Source organism: Chelonoidis abingdonii, chromosome 9 (genome assembly GCF_003597395.2).
Source record: "Chelonoidis abingdonii isolate Lonesome George chromosome 9, CheloAbing_2.0, whole genome shotgun sequence".
Lineage (NCBI taxonomy): Eukaryota > Metazoa > Chordata > Testudines > Testudinidae > Chelonoidis > Chelonoidis abingdonii.
Genome location: NC_133777.1, coordinates 71,120,140 through 71,135,591, shown reverse-complemented (window position 1 = coordinate 71,135,591; position 15,452 = coordinate 71,120,140). Strand labels below are relative to the sequence as shown.

Here is a 15,452-nt window from a genome sequence, read left to right as displayed (position 1 = left end):
CTAATTGTTCAGGGCTAAGATTAACGGTCACCTGCGGCAGCAAGTGTAGTATAGCGAAAGTGAGTTATTGTCATGCTTTATAGCTGTGCGATCTTCCTCCACCTGTTGCTGGGGTCCCAATGAAACTGGGAGTGAGAGATCCCAAGAGATCTATTTGCTATTCCTTGGCCATGAAGAAGGCAAATGACCCTTCAGAGCCTTGGAATGAAAAAGAAAGAGCTGGTTCATGTCTCACAGCTGAACAGAGCACTTGCCCCATAGGCGAACAGCAGGGCTTCTTGTTCCAGCACCAAAACCTATTAAGGAGAAAACCTTGTCATAAGTGATGCCCTGAATTAATTGTGCCATAAAACGGTGGCCGGCTAAAGTGCAGCCAGAGTTCTGCAGTGGAATTGTGCAGCCCATGGAGCCTTTAGGTACCAGCCTGCAACATGCCTGAGTCAAAATGGAGCATTGCAGGCTGGGACTGCTGGGCTTTATGGGCTGCACATCAGTTCCAGCCTGTAGTGCTTTATCTCAGCTGAAGCAGTTTGCTGGTATTGAGAGCACTGCAGGCTGGTACTTGTCTCCGTGAGCTTCCCAGCTATATGAAATGGGAGGGCTTCTGTAATACATTCAGGTAATTAAAATCCGTTGTGGCCCCTGTCAACAAAAAGCTTGCATTCCTCTGCTGTGAAGAATGAATGTGTGCTTGCAAAGCCTTCACTACCCAGCTGGAGCACAGACGCACCCTAGCACATCATGGCGGGTTCCATTGTTTGGGATGATGCAGAGCTCTGCTGTTTAGCTTCTGCAGTTGGCTTCTGAAATCTCATGCTCTCTTTGTCTTTTAACATTGCAGAAAAACAGGAGAACGTCATGTTTGTGCTACCACTCCATGGAGGCCACCTGGGCTTTTTTGAGGGGGCTGTACTCTTTCCTGAACCCCTCACTTGGATGGATAAGCTTGTGGTGCAGTACACCAATGCCATCTGCCAGTGGGAGAAGAATAAGTCTCAGTGCTCAGATACAGAGCAAGCAGCATCCGGCCAGGAGTAACTGCCCCAAAGACACACTCCAATTTGCTTCACTATATTTCCCTCTTCTGGAACTCTGAATTCCCTCACCTGCTGTTTCAGGTTTCCATCCTCTTTGTGACATCCTGGGACTGGGGGTTGGCCACAATGTTTCCTTCTGAAATGGAGCTACAACAGAGGGCAATAACTGGTTTTGAGCATATTTGTGTCTTCTTATGGGTTTGCAGTGCACTGCTGCACTTGAAGTACTGGCTTGCTGCTTTGAGTTACTGGTTAGGGCTTGCTGCAGGATTCTCATACTAATGTGGTGGCCTACTTAGAAAGTAGAAGTCCCAGTGTTGCTGACCATCAGGTTATTCTTCCACTGGTCAAGACTCTTCACGGAGTTGCAGAACTTGTTTAGCTGTGGATGAGTTGTGCTGGGAGTTCAGTTCCCCCTGTCTGGTCATATCTCTCCTAACACTGGGAGAACCCTGTGTCAATCGATAGAAACCAGCAGGTCAGTCTGTAAGCCATTGGGATGTGGCTTGCAGAAAGAGTGAAACCCTGAAGTGAAAAGTAGAGTTTCAGCCTTGCACCATCTGACAAGGGCCTCTTGCTTTCTCTGGCAGTGCCCATACCAGGATTCAGCTGGGTTAGAAAACACTGAGCAACTTGTCAGAGCTTTCAGCTATCTCAAGTGTGGTGCATTCTGCTGCTCCTGCATTTCTTCTCTGCTGGGCCTCTGTGTATAGATGAGTTTCACGTTGGTCATTTTGTTGGATTTCCTACTATGTAAACGCTCTCACACCAAGACAAAACAGATAGCCTTCTTGTGATACTTGCCTTTTTTTAGTGTAAAGAGTTTTATTTTGTCACTGTATTTTTGTGTTTTAACCCAGGCCTTTTTGAAATGGGTTCTGGTAAATGCATTGGAACCACCGATTATCAGTGTATGGGGTATATCCAATTTGTATGAGAGTATTTCACAGAGAATGAATACACCCTTTCTTTAGGAGTGTCTGGGGGGACAGGGACGGACGGACATGTCAATATCAATTCTTGCTGCTTCTCTCTCCTTGTATGTGCCAGGGTAGAATGTTCCAAAATCTCTTCTCTGAACTTTCAAAGCAATGAATGGGTTTTTTTTTTCCAGCCACATGACTTGCCTAGGAGTTTACGGGAACTGGATGTCTCTAACCCTTAATGTTTATCTCTGTATGACTAACTGCTTCCACAGTTATTAGGATCTGGTAAGGCTGTTTATGTCCAGCTAGGCATTAGAGCCCTTCTGGCTCGTTAAGTCTTTTCCCCACCCAGGATATCAACTTCCACCCAGATCAACTTCAGTTAATGCACAAAGTAAAGTGTGGCAATTTGAATGTCACTTGCATTCCTCCCTCATCTAGGGGCTGATACTCTACTGTTGCCCAGAGGGCTCTTTTAAGATAAATACCCTAGAAGAAAAGCTCCCCCATGACAATCAAGGACCTTAATATAAAAATAGAAACAGTCTGTTGAGACAATGGAACTTTGTGGTCAAACTTTGCTTTACTTTCAGTTCCTTCAATATCATCATCTCATTACTCTGTCCTTGTAACTCCTTTCATCATTCATTTACTTCATCTCTGTTCCTGTCACACCTCCCACACCAATTAGCACTTTATTGCTCTAGCCCTGGTTTTGCATTCTAGGCACTTTAGTTGAAGCTTAAGGGTAAAGCACCCTGCTGAATTTCAGTCCTGTAACACTAGTGGAATAAGCTTCCTGGGCCACATGATCTCTGAACTTCAGTAGATTGGAGAGATTTTTGTTTAATAAAGCAATAATTAACTACTGTAGCAAAGGTGCATTATCATATCAGGAAACAAACTCCTTCCATTTGCCTTAGGCCAGTTCCCTTGGCCTGTTTTAACAAACTGTGGTAATCTGTTCCTTGTCTTGTTTAGAGAGAGAATTCAGGTTCTGCTGTTTGTAGAAGTAGAAGAAATGACCAAGCAAAGCCATTGCAAGATTTGGCCATCCTTGTGGCTGGCTTAAAGGACGTTGGTTGGTGTTTGTGTCTGTCTTTGTGCTCATCCTCTTGTCCATAACTCATCCACAGATCACTGGAACGATCATACAGGGCATTCCGACTTTGGCTCTATTCTCACTGAAGTAGCTGTTGGTATAAATAATTCATAGGACATAACTTAGAGTATCTCCCACTCTTTTAGAAGTTGAATGTAAGCTGCTCTTATTTATACATATATTGGCATGTGTATAAATATACATGATATAAATGTGTGGGGATGTGGCTCTTTATCTACGATGGGTTTGAACTTCAGAAGTGCTTTAACTCTATAGCCAGCTCTGCAATTGCTGTTCGTAAGTCACCGGTTATCCAAGAGACCAGACTGCCCTTCCCACAGTAAGGAGTTCCCTCTACAGATCACTATGTGCACTCATTCCTCCAGACCCAGCTTAGCTGCGAGTAGGAGTCGTCGTCACTCCCAGGGGAACAGAAGTTGTCCTTAGCACCCATCAAACTGTTGAGGCTTCAAAGAGCAGGCAAAACCCAGGTGACATGTTGATGTATTTGAAGCAAGAAATGTTTTTGCTGTTTCCCAAATAGTTGCTTTTTAAACAAAAAGAGCCTCAATTGTTTTCTCTAATAAAATAATTATGAACTCTACCCCTTTCCAGTGTAGCTGAGCCCTGGGTTTTCAGCAGTGCTAAACTAAGCCCAGTTTTGTAACTCTTCCAACGTTTCTGTACATGAGTTATGTGGCCCTTGTTTGCAGAATGGCAGTTCTCTAAAAGTAAGTGCTGAAGGCTTCCTTCTCCGGTGGTGACTTGCAACCGTTTTCTAACAGAAAGCAAAGGGATTGTTGCTTTGGAGAGGCTTGTTTTGGGTGTTCGATGTCTTTGGCGGCTCTTTAGCTGCTGAGCTCAGGGATCCCATTACCATACACGTAAGTGTTGTAGAACCTGCCTGAAGGGGAGCTCTGCCTCCTTGGATTCAGTGAGGGAGGCTTTGACTTGGAAAGGCTTTTAGTAAGATGATGGCATTTTGGTCTCCTGTTTCCTAGGGCATGAGGAAGAATGATGGTGTCTTCATTTCTTCAAACACAGGGATATAATGTAGTGTAACTATCTGATCTTATTGTGGCAGGTGACCAGTCAGTCAGTGACTTCTGTTCTTGCTGAATACTAAACATAACTCCTCCCCCAATGAGAAGAGCACCTGCGGGAATTCCCAAACTGGTGGGAGTTGCGCTTGTCCAGTCAAACTGGGCAAACAGGCAGGGATTCTGCTGTTGAAGAAACCCAAAGGAAGCAGATTTCACTAGGAAAATTCCAGTTCTATTTTTTCACCGTTGTTGGCAGCTGAACTCTGCCACCCCCTCTTCCTTTGTGAGCTCATCCTACCTGCAGTGATTCCAAAAGAGGGTCGCCACGTTTCTGTAGAAAGCAAAGCTCCTCTCAGGGTTAGACTGGATGGTACTGTGAAAGATCTCTAAGACTTAAGGAAACTGTTCATGATCAGCATCCGTTCCTCTTCAGAGGTAGCACCAGGCAAGAGCTTTTCCCTGTACTGCTGCCTATAGAGATTTCCATAGCACTTACTTTCCCACTGCCTGTCTATCTGCCCATATGCAGTCTGAGACTTCAGGAGCACTTAGCACCCCAGACATTCTGGAGCAGTCACTTGGGGCAGGTAGGGAGGAGGTGGACTTAAGTCTTGGCACTCTTTCCACAAGAGTTCTTGCACCTTTAGGTGAGCTGTTTGTATTCTCTAAAGCACTTGAAGTAGTTGTGCTTGTGTCTGGAGTATGATAAATGCTAGGAGGTGTGGAAGTTAGCTAGTCTAGTTTTGGGAGAAAGGGAAGGAGTTGCTTAAGGTTTTTACCGTGGGCTTTAAGGGTCTCATTTGAGTTTTGAGACTTAAGTTCACCCCAACAAGATTTTTGTAGCTAGAAATGTTAAATAAAAACTCCCTCACCAGTGTGATTTGCTGTGGCTTTGAATGCATGAGCCAGGGACCAGTGGTGTAAAATTTTAAGAGCTTCCCGTATCTTGCAGATCATTTCTTCTGCCTTCCTTCTAGCTAAAAATCTGCTGCACTACATAATTCTGTATTAAGGCTTCTGGAGAGGGGACTTCTGTATTAAACCCTATAGCTGGAGGAGACAGTGCACACTGCCGCAAGAGGGTCTGTCATTGTACATCGATCCTAATTTGCTGTCCCCCACGCACTGTGCTAGCAGTGGTATGTGATATGGGCACATGCATGCCAGGGACTATGTTGAGATCATCCTCATAGTAGCCTATGACCTAGGTCAGGTTTGAGCTCTTACCTTTAGAGGTGAAAGTCATGAGTGTTCATTCCAGGCCTATAGAGACTTTTTCTCTTCCACAACAAGCGCCTTCCAAAACAACCATGCTAGTCATATCAGGCATCCAAAGTGTAAGCCTCTGAATACGTCCTGAAATAGCCTGATAATGCAAATGGAACAGTGCAGCTCTTCTCTTTAGATCTGCTGTGTGAGATGGGAGCTAACAAGTGGATTTTCCATATTGATGGTTTCAGATTGAGGAAGGGAGGTAGAATGGAATAAAATTCACTAGGGCTCAGTTAACTAGCACTTAGTACCATAAATTTATGCACCCTGTCATTGGGTATCATTGGCACTTAGAAACAAACACCAGAAAGGGTCTCTCCTAGTCAGGTGCAACCAATTCTCCCTGAACGCTTAGACTGGTCCAATCTTCCTTCCACTGCTACCAGGGTATCTGCAGAGATTTGAACTTTGCAGGTGAGCAGCTGGGACCTGCTCTGAGACTAGAGCATGATGAACTTGTTTTCTTTTCATCAGACCTCCTAGAATCTTTAATAGTCAGCTTCTAACGTTCTCCTTTTGAAGCGTTTGACAGGGTTTCCAGATGAGTCTGAACCTGCTGCAGTTGCACTGTGAAGGCACCTGAAACTCTCCGCAGTCTCCTCCTCAGCACTTCTTGACACTGATTCTTGTTTATTGAGAAATATTTGTTTTGGACTGTGAGCATTAATTTAAAACATAGAGTACTGATGTGTCTCAGAACTTGACTTTAGCCAGCTACTTTTTCTTCATCCATCCTAGTTCTGTCAGGCTTCGTAGAGGACAACCCTTCAGACACCTAGTGCCTTGCCATTCATTCCTCCCACTTCTTTCTCAACATAGCTGTAGTTCTGCTGCTTGTCACTTTCTGTTCTCATGCAGAAAGCAAACACTCAACTTTCCTTCTTTGGAGTCAAAGCTAAAAGCAGCCTGGCTATGGGTGAAATGTCACTGAATGACAGGTGTGTACTGAGCTAGGAAAGGACCTTGGGTTTGGACAGCCTAAAACTAGCTATGGTGTATGTTTTAAGGCTTAAAATTATAACTAAATAAGCAGTAGATTATTTTACAACTGACTTCTCCTGCCTATAGAAGTAGGGGCTGATTCACAGCTATTAACTAAAACATGAGCATGTTTCCTTTCTAAAATCCAAAAGATCCCATGTTCTAATAAGCTAGCTCCCTCAGTCCACTAGCTTGTTGGCCCTGTAGTATACAGCAGAAGATGGGCTGTCTCCTTGGCCGATACATCAGGAATGGCATTTGGGGGGTTTATTGCCGAATGTAGTGACACTGATCACTGGGGAGCAATGCAAGGAACCTCCTGGAAATGTTATGCCTATCTGGGGTTTTTTGGTGGTTGTAAAACTCCTTTACAAGAAGGTTAGAAAGGGACCCAGCCTTGTGTTAGTAGGTGGTGTATGGACTATTATGACACTAGCCAATCAGAAGGCTGTATATGTGCATTGCTTCTATCTTGAGTCAGACACCATGTGTCCTTCCATTGGCAGTTGTGCGTATTTGGGTGGCGTGCAGTAGCCACAGTGACTCAGAATAGCAATGTTTACTGCAGGGGTCCAAATTTTAGGCAGAAAGCGAATTGCTCTTGGTATAAGTACTCTGTTTTTAAAAGGCTATTCAGAACAGAGGTTAGGGTACACCAAACAGCCTGCGAAGGGGTGCCTTGTAGTGATGCTGGGATCCATGCCCCCTCTTCTGCAAGACATGCGCCTGTTGCTGTGTCCACTCTGTCTCCATCTGGACTTGTTTTCTTCTAACTCTGCTGCTTTTGGCTGAGGGGACTGAGGCGTGGTGGCACCAGAGCTGAGATCACATTATCTGTTAATCATCTGGGTTGGGTTGGAATGGTTGTGTTATCAGGAACTGTACTGTAGTTCATTTGAACACTTGTATCCTTTTAAAAATTTGTTTGCTGGTTAAATCCAAGGGCACAATCACTGCATTAAAGGGCAGCATTTACCGCACTGGGGCTGTAAGAGGAGACAACCTTTTCCAAATAGATCTAATGGCTCCTTCAAGAAGAGTCCCGCTCTGCTTCCTCTGAACGTAGGCTTGTTTTCCCTTCTCACAGCTAACTTCAGGCAGCCTGGTTAGTTCTAACCCTCTTGGGGAGCATCCAGGTCTCTGAGTCCCATAGTTGGCTGTAGAAGTAGGGACATATACAGCTGTTGCTTTTATGTGACTGGCAAGCTTTTGCAGTGGTTGTCTTGTCATGCAAAGAACATAGCTACGATCAGAGGAGGCAGCACATCATATCAGAGTGACCAGTAGAAGCATGTTTTACCAGAGTGCTAAAACTGGTGGCAGCTGCCAACTGGGAGCCCTAAGAAATATGGCTGATAGGCCAGATTTAGTTCAAAAATGACTATTCAGTCCAAGTGATGTTCTCCCAAAACAGCTGTTCAGCAATTTTGTCTCTAGCCCCAGATGTTGGTTCACTATAAACCTGTGTTCTCTTCATTAAGAAAGCACAATTTTTCAAGAAAAGCCCTATCCCTTTCTCCCAGGTCTCCCCAAGCAGAAGGGGGTATTCCCTTCAGGAAGCCAGATCTGTACCTGTGCACTCTGATTTCTGCCAGTGCAGCTGCCTTAGTGGAGTGGGTTGAGTGTAACTTTCTTGATGTCTTTGAACTCTTGCTGTTCAACCGAAATTAAAAAAAAAAATTATGGGAAATTCTGCTTCTGATTGGATTCTCCGGAATCATCACTTCCACATTCCTGATCCTTTTAACTTTAAATGCTGCCCAGAGAAGGTTGCGTTTGTATACTGAGACCTGCCCCCAGCTGCCAGGTTCTGAGTCAGATTCTCAGGAGCTGCCAGCTCCTGGGGAGAAGATTTGCAACTAGCAATGCAATTTTTCTATATCTGCTGAGGTTTACCTTTTAAAAGATTATACGATGTGTCCTTGATTATTTTTTTTCTTGTGTGTTAATTTTTTTTGTTCTTTATTCTGTGTGATGTCAATTGAGGTCATTGCAAAACAATGTAACTTTGTTATCTTTGATTCAATTGAATTTCTTTACTTAAAAAAATAATAAAGGACTCTCTGAGTTCAGGTCTTTGTGTGGTAGCTGTGTATGTAAAAGTTGCTCTTTATTAATGGGTTCATCTCACCTGAATTGGTTTTCCTTTGTGTTGGGAGACCCAGCAGCAATAACGTCGCCCATGAAATGCTGTAAAGCTAAGGGCTTTTCTGAAAGGGGTTGCATCTTGCTCAAGATGATATCCTTAGCCTGATAAGGGCTCTGTGGAAATCCACCATTAAATAATGAGATGTAGAGAGTGAAGCCATGTGCTTTGGAGTAGGGCAGAATCCTGTGTCTCCTTAATGTGAATGTTAAAATCTGTGAGCTGGAACACTTCAGACAGTCTTCAAGATAAGTATCAGATCCACAGATGTCTCGATTCTGTTCCAAAATATTACTTTCCTTCCTCTCCCCATACCTCTTAGAAGGTGTCTGGTGTTCATGGAAATTCTAAATTTCTTTACAAAACTCTGAATTCCAGACTGATTCATGCTCTAGGGTACCACCCTTCGTACCTTGCCATATGGAAATGACTATATTGGAGCAGACCAGCAGTCTGCCTAATCAGATATCCAGTTTCTAACAGCAGCCGGTGGTAGAATTCCAGCAATGGCTGGTTTCATTAAGTAGCCTGGGGGAAGGGCAGTTTTTTTCTACACATTCCTTTTGGTTTGTTGGCTTATGCCCTGATTCAAGCCTCTGATCATTTTTGCTGCCCATCTTTGTACCTTCTTTTCCTGCTGAATTTTGAGATGAGGTGACAGGAACAAAATACAGAATTGCAGAGGGAGATAATGATTTCATGCACTGCTTTGGGGGAAGTACCTTGTCCTGGGAAATTGTCATGTGGGGTTTCATTAGCAACTAATGCATGAAGTAAGTGGTGCATTTGGGAACTCTGACAATGGGGAAGGTGGTACCTTTCAAACCATGTTCCTCTCAAACTGCAAAAGCTAGTCCAGAGCAAAGGGCTTGGCTCAGGTCTGAAGAAGCTGCAGTGCAGAGAAGTCCCCTTCTGTGAGTGGCAGTGCTCTGACAACCTGCCACATGAAAGGGATTGCAGGCAGACAAAATCAGGTAGGTCAATAGTCCTGCCTACTGAAAGGCCCTGGTCCACTGTTTCTCTACAGCCAAGCAGGTCTGCTGAGGGTTAGAACCTCTAATTCAACCTCTGATTCTGCTCCTTATGCTGTGTAGTCTTCTTCTCCTTCCCCCAGTGTGTCAGATGCTCCTGAGAAGAGCACTGCTACCCATCTTAGATCGGCCTCCACTGGGGCAGCTGATGTACAGATGTGGCACCAGCCCACCTGCCCTCTCATTCTGCTTGAAATTATTCCAGGCAGTAGATAAGGCCATGGGTACCCCACCCACCCACAGCAGCACTAGAAATGCCACAGAGAAGCTATCTGCCTCTGTTTAGTAAGAAAGGCCTTGGCTACACTTGCAAGTTGCAGCGCTGGTGAGGGGGTTACAGCGCTGCAACTTACTCGGTGTCCACACTTAACAAAGCTCAGCCAGCGCTGCAACTCCCTGGCTGCAGCGCTGGCTGTACTCCTGGTCTGCTACGGGTGTAGCGAATCCAGCGCTGGTGATGCAGCGCTGGTCATCAGGTGTGGACACTCACCAGCGCTGAATGGCCTCCCAGGTATTAGAGGTGACCAGCATACCTTTCAAGCCTCTCTGTTCATCGTTTCGCACCCACTCCCTGGCTCAGTGACACGCCCTTAAACCCCCGGAATTTAAAAAATCCCCTCCTGTACTTACGAGTGGAGTTGCAATCAATCAATCAAGTCATGACCAGCCTCCACGCCCCAAAAGAGCCCCACATTGAGCACTCCGAGCTGCAGGATTCATCATGTTTGGTAGAAGCTCTGCAGCACACTGCCGCTCCAGCTGTAGAAATATGAAACCTACGGGCCAGATATCAAAGCAAGCAATACAGGCTCATACCGGGACCGGCAGCAGGCTTAGTACAAGAGTGCGGAGGCCTACGCACAAGCACGTCAAAACCACTGCTTCAGTGCGCCCCACACCTGCCGTTTACAAGGACTGGATGCGATACTGGATGGAAACCCCACTGCAATCCGAGTATCACGATGGACAGTTCAGAGCCGGAGAGAGGAGGGTGTAGAGAACCCGAGATGAGGCTACTGATGTTTAGACTCCCAGGAGGTCATCAGCCAGACTATTCAGCAGAAAGAAATTCTACCAGTCGCAGCCGCTGGACTGGTATAGAACCACAGAGGAGCCTGTTCCCGGTAAAAGCTTTATTATAAAGTATGGTAAATTTTTTGGAGAGAGGCTATGGGCTTGCCTGCAAGCATGCCTAGATGTGAATAGCCATTATTTGTTCTATCACTCCGGAATCTGCCCTTGTAATCTCTTCAAAAGTTTCAGCAAAGCGGTGTGCCAACAATGCCGCTCCGCAATGTTATAGAGAGCTACCGTTTCCTTTCCCAGTCAGGGCTTAAAAACGTCCACCCATTGTGCCGGAGAGTGGACCGATTCTGCACACAGTCACAGTCTCGTAGACCAGGCGGAATCCACACTGTAAAACCCTCCCGCTCCTTCCCAAGTGAACCGGGACATGAGATATGCGGGATTAAAATTCTGTGAAAATGCAGGAACTGTAAGTCTATTTCCCTGTAGCTGCCCTTTTCCCCAAGTCACAGAAAAGCCCATGATTCCTAGAGTCAAGCAGCCCCCCCTTCGCCAGGGGCAGGCCGCGCATCATGTCAAGCATGGCTCTTGAGGATACCTCGTGGCAGATGTGGGTTAGGTTCAGTCTATTTCCCCTGTAGCTGCTCTTGCTTTCCCCAATCACAGAAAGCCCATGATCCAGAGTTTCAAGGAGCCCCCCCTTCCCAGGTGCAAGCTGCGAACGCCTGAATGTCTGATACTCTTGAAAATGTTTCACTACGACAATATAACACGTTGGGAAACTCACGCATTTCTTCTCTGCAGCTTCGCCCTCTGGTATGCTATTCGCGCAATGTAAATAGCTAGAAATAGTCTTAAAAAACAAACAGCTCGTAGTTATAAAGTTTATCTCTCTGTGTTTTTTTGAATGACCTTATACGTGGCTCCATCACGCAGACTTCTTGCAAACTACGAACTTAAGAAAAAACCAAGGAAGAATAAGAGACGGGTGAAAGCAGTTATGATCTGTATTCACAGAAAATAAAAAAATGCAGACTGGAGGAAAAGAAAGCAGAGAAAGAAAAAGGCTCCAAAGAAAATTGGCGCCAAGAGAAGCACAATTCGCTCTAAGCATCCTGGAACGCCACACAACCTCATGCATCAATGCTACCATGCAGGCAGAGCACTACCGTGCCTCCTCCCCCCATCCCAAACTCAACCCATTTGCCCACTGGTTTCCTCAAGAAACACCCTTAATCCAGCATCCTGTTCTTACCACCACCAGCTCCCCCGACACGCCATACATTCACTAACAGCCTCCTGAAACTACGACCTTACCCTATCACTCAACCCCCATCACTCATGCGCATATGAATCTCGTGGGAAGCACACAGGCATGCACACACTCAAGAAAGGACATTATTCAAACCTCGTACTTTATCTGCTCATCGACCCTACCCCCTGCCCTTTTATTACTGTATTTAATAGAAGGATTTCGTGTGCTTTAAAACAGTGTGTATTATACAGAAAGTTAACAGACTGCAACCACAAGGGGAAAATAGCACTGCAAATGCATTCAACACTCACTTCATCTCCTGCTGGAAGGCACCCGAAGCATTACGTGGCTTTCATCCTCCAAATTTCCCTCCTTTAAGGGCATCCCAATCCTTGAAGCACTGTGCGGTCTCTCTCTAGCCCGCTCGGCGTCAAATTCAGCCGCCAGTCGATTATCCTCCGGATTCATTTCATATCACTGAAGTTCATCCTTCCCTTCACAAATATTGATGAGATAACAGCACTTCGATTAAGCGCTGGGAGGGCTGCTTTCCCCCATGTCTAGCTTCCCTTAGAACTTCCCGCATCTCCTCCTGTTTATAGCGGCCAAAAGAGCACACTCCACATCATTCTGCACCGCTGCAGCTGTAGTGAACGCCTCCTTGCTTCCTTTTGGCAATCTTCCCTTATATGTGTTCAGTAGCCAATCATTAACAGTTAAGCGGGTTCTTCCAAGGGACAAACAATTGGCATGTTCGACGTCCCCCCACGTGATCTTCCGATCTGGGAAAAATATCCCGCCGTGCAGTCTTCCTGGAACATGCCACTGGTTCCAAAGATGCGTGCATCATGCCACCTTTCCAGGCCCATCCTGGAAGAATGTCAGGAGAACGCCTCACGGTGATCCCACAAGCGCTCTGGAAACCATTAAGATAAATGACCCCTTCGATTGAACGTACTCGGGGGGATTCCCAGGTGGTATGTCCAGAATAAATAGCCGTCCGCAGCATTGCCCCTCCAAACATAGGGAAACCCATTTGTGCAAAGCCATCCAGAAGTCCTGCACGATTCCCCAGAGCACTGCTTCTTACAGATCAGAATGCCCCCGCAAACTGCGTATCACCACTATTCAAGTGGTCGACGTTCCCACTCCAAAATGGTTGCAGGGTGGCATCAGCTGTCTGCAGTTGCCAGCTTCCAGACGCCTAATAGCACCTGCTTTCTGCCGACTGACAGTTTGCAGCCTCGAGTCTCGTTTCCTTGCGCTCCACGTTGGGCAAAGCTCAGCCACACGGAGTCCGCATAAAGTAGCTTTTCTTCATCCTGAAGGATTCTGCAGCCATTGCTGCTCGTCATTACCCAACTTGCATGGGACGAGGATCCCACTTCACTCGAGTGCTGTTTCCTTGAGGCCCGAAACGCTTCCACAAGGGGGTCTAGCACGTCCGTTTACTGCCACAAGCAATTTAGGTCAGCGCTTCAGGGTTGGGTCCGAAAAAATTTCCCGTTTATGTCAGTCATCTAGCTCTCCTCACGTCACTTGAGCATGAAAATAGGCTCAAACTGCCAGACTGATTCTGGCAACATTCATCAGCAAATCGCTCAGCCTAGCTCGGCTTCCATTTTCTTACTGAAAATCACTCAGCAGACGTCACTAATGGCACCAAATCGCTGAAAAGGAAGCGAGGTGCACCACGGGTCGTTGGAAACAGAACAGAATACCCGTCATGCCCTTCCGTCCCCTTCCCACAACCCACACCCGCCAAAATGGACGAGTCTTCTGGGGATAGGCTCCCACAATGCAACCACGCAGCAACACATGCAATATGCTGCATATGGACCACACTGCAGCGCTGGGTGCGTTCATGTGACACACTCAGCGCTCGCCCTAACACACTGTACTGACTCACAGCCTGTAACTACCAGTGCTGCAAAAATGTAAGTGTAGCCATACCCAAAGATTCCAATTTCTCACACATGACTGACTCCTGGATTAGGCTGGGCCCACCTTGGAGTCAGGGCAAGTGCCCTCCACATTGTCTGGCAACTGAACACTGGCCCAGGCACCCTCGTCCCAATCTGTCTTCTGGAGACTGGCGTTGGCAGTACTTTAGCACACTCCTCTGGCTATATGGTCCTGCTTCTTTTTCCAGTCTGCAAACTCAGCCACTGGGCATTCCCAGTGGTCCCTCCCTCTGATACAGTACAATGGCCCTCTATCTCACTGCACATTTCCTCCCACTGGCCACTGCCATGACTTGCATAACCTGGCCTAAGCTGCCTTCAGCCACTTGATATCTTCTCTCCTGCCCTAGGACATGTTGCCTTGTCCCACCTACCAGGGACATATGTGCACTACTCATCTGTCCTGTGCAACCTGGCTAGCCCACACCTAAATCTATCCAGGTCATAGCACTGGAGTGGGGGCTTGGAGGGTGGTATAGACTAGTGTCTCCTTGGAAAGCTTAGAATTCATAGGGCCTGGCTTTCCAGAAGCACTCTCAACTCCATCTGCACCATGAAAAGCTATGCCTAAAACATTAAATAATCCTGTGTTAGTCCCCCATGCTCCATAAGGGGAAATTCTGTGCACTCTATTGGCCAGAGCTGTCTTGTCTGGAAGGAACAACACATCTTAAGCTGTGGCTGGGAGTGCTGCTGCTGGATGCTGCAGTCTTGCCCTGGTAGTACAGCATGTATCTGTTCCCCTTGGTGCGTCAAATTCTGGTTAACATATGTACCTTGCTGGGTCATCTTTTGCCCAGTTTATTCTGTATCCCCTTTCTATGTTCTCCTGCCTGTTCTCCCCCTACTCCCAGAGAATGGCTGGGAGTTTTTGTGGAGAGAAGATGGTTTTGGTGCAGGTCTGGAAAGAGTAGGCAGGAGTGGTGGATGAGTCCCTACATGGCTGCTGCCTTCTACGCCATCCAAAAATGTGAATGCTGGCACCTTTTCTTCAGCCTGGAACCAGGCTGGCTCCTCTCAGACTGGACGGCTGGGCTGCTGGCTCTTAAATCAGCCTGTCTGAAAGTGGCGAAGAGAGAGAGGGAAGGCAGAGGTGTCTTAACTTGTTAGGAGCTGGAAATAAATCCAGTCTCCTCATCGCTACTGTAGCCTGAATGTTTGGGAAACAACACCTCTGAAGAGTTAACCACCTGTTGGCTGAGCCTAGTGCATAGCAAAGCACTGCCTAAACCAGCCAGAGCCCCCTTCATTCGTTGGCACAAAATGCTGCCTTGTATTTCCTTCGCTCAAACCAAGGTGGCTAGTTGATCCTGTTTCATTTCCCCTGCAATAGGCTCCTGGCTGTGCAGCAGGTCTCCAAAGTGTCTTGTGTGGCGTGTAAATGACAGGTGGGGTGGGGAAGTGCCCTCATTGCCTGCCTCTTGACTAGGATTTAGATGCCCCCTTGTAAAATGAATTGTATTGGACCGGAAAAGGGGTGTTGTGGCCTCTATCAAGTGAGAACCTCTTAACTCTCCCAACAATTGCTCTCGCAGACAGTGTCTGCTACAGCTCAAATTCTTTCCTGCTTTGGGCAGAGCTCCTCTGAAAGCAATGCACCGACCAGTCTGATTCCAGTGCCAGTTCTTTCTCTGCCGAGGCACTGGCTTGCTCCCAGCCCACATCAGAT

At 46.6% G+C, this 15,452-nt stretch overlaps 1 protein-coding gene across 2 annotated transcripts in view; it reads left to right on the top strand.

Annotated features, from left to right (window-relative positions):
- ABHD2 (abhydrolase domain containing 2, acylglycerol lipase) overlaps positions 1–8,433 on the top strand; it is a 64,865-nt gene extending 56,432 nt beyond the window's left edge. For both annotated transcript variants that reach the window (XM_075069686.1, XM_032806531.2), the window contains exon 11: positions 842–8,433. In XM_075069686.1, the coding sequence (XP_074925787.1) occupies positions 842–1,038 (197 nt within the window). In that variant the 3' untranslated portion in view covers positions 1,039–8,433. The remainder of the gene's footprint in view (positions 1–841) is intronic.
- Positions 8,434–15,452: the final 7,019 nt, after the last annotated feature.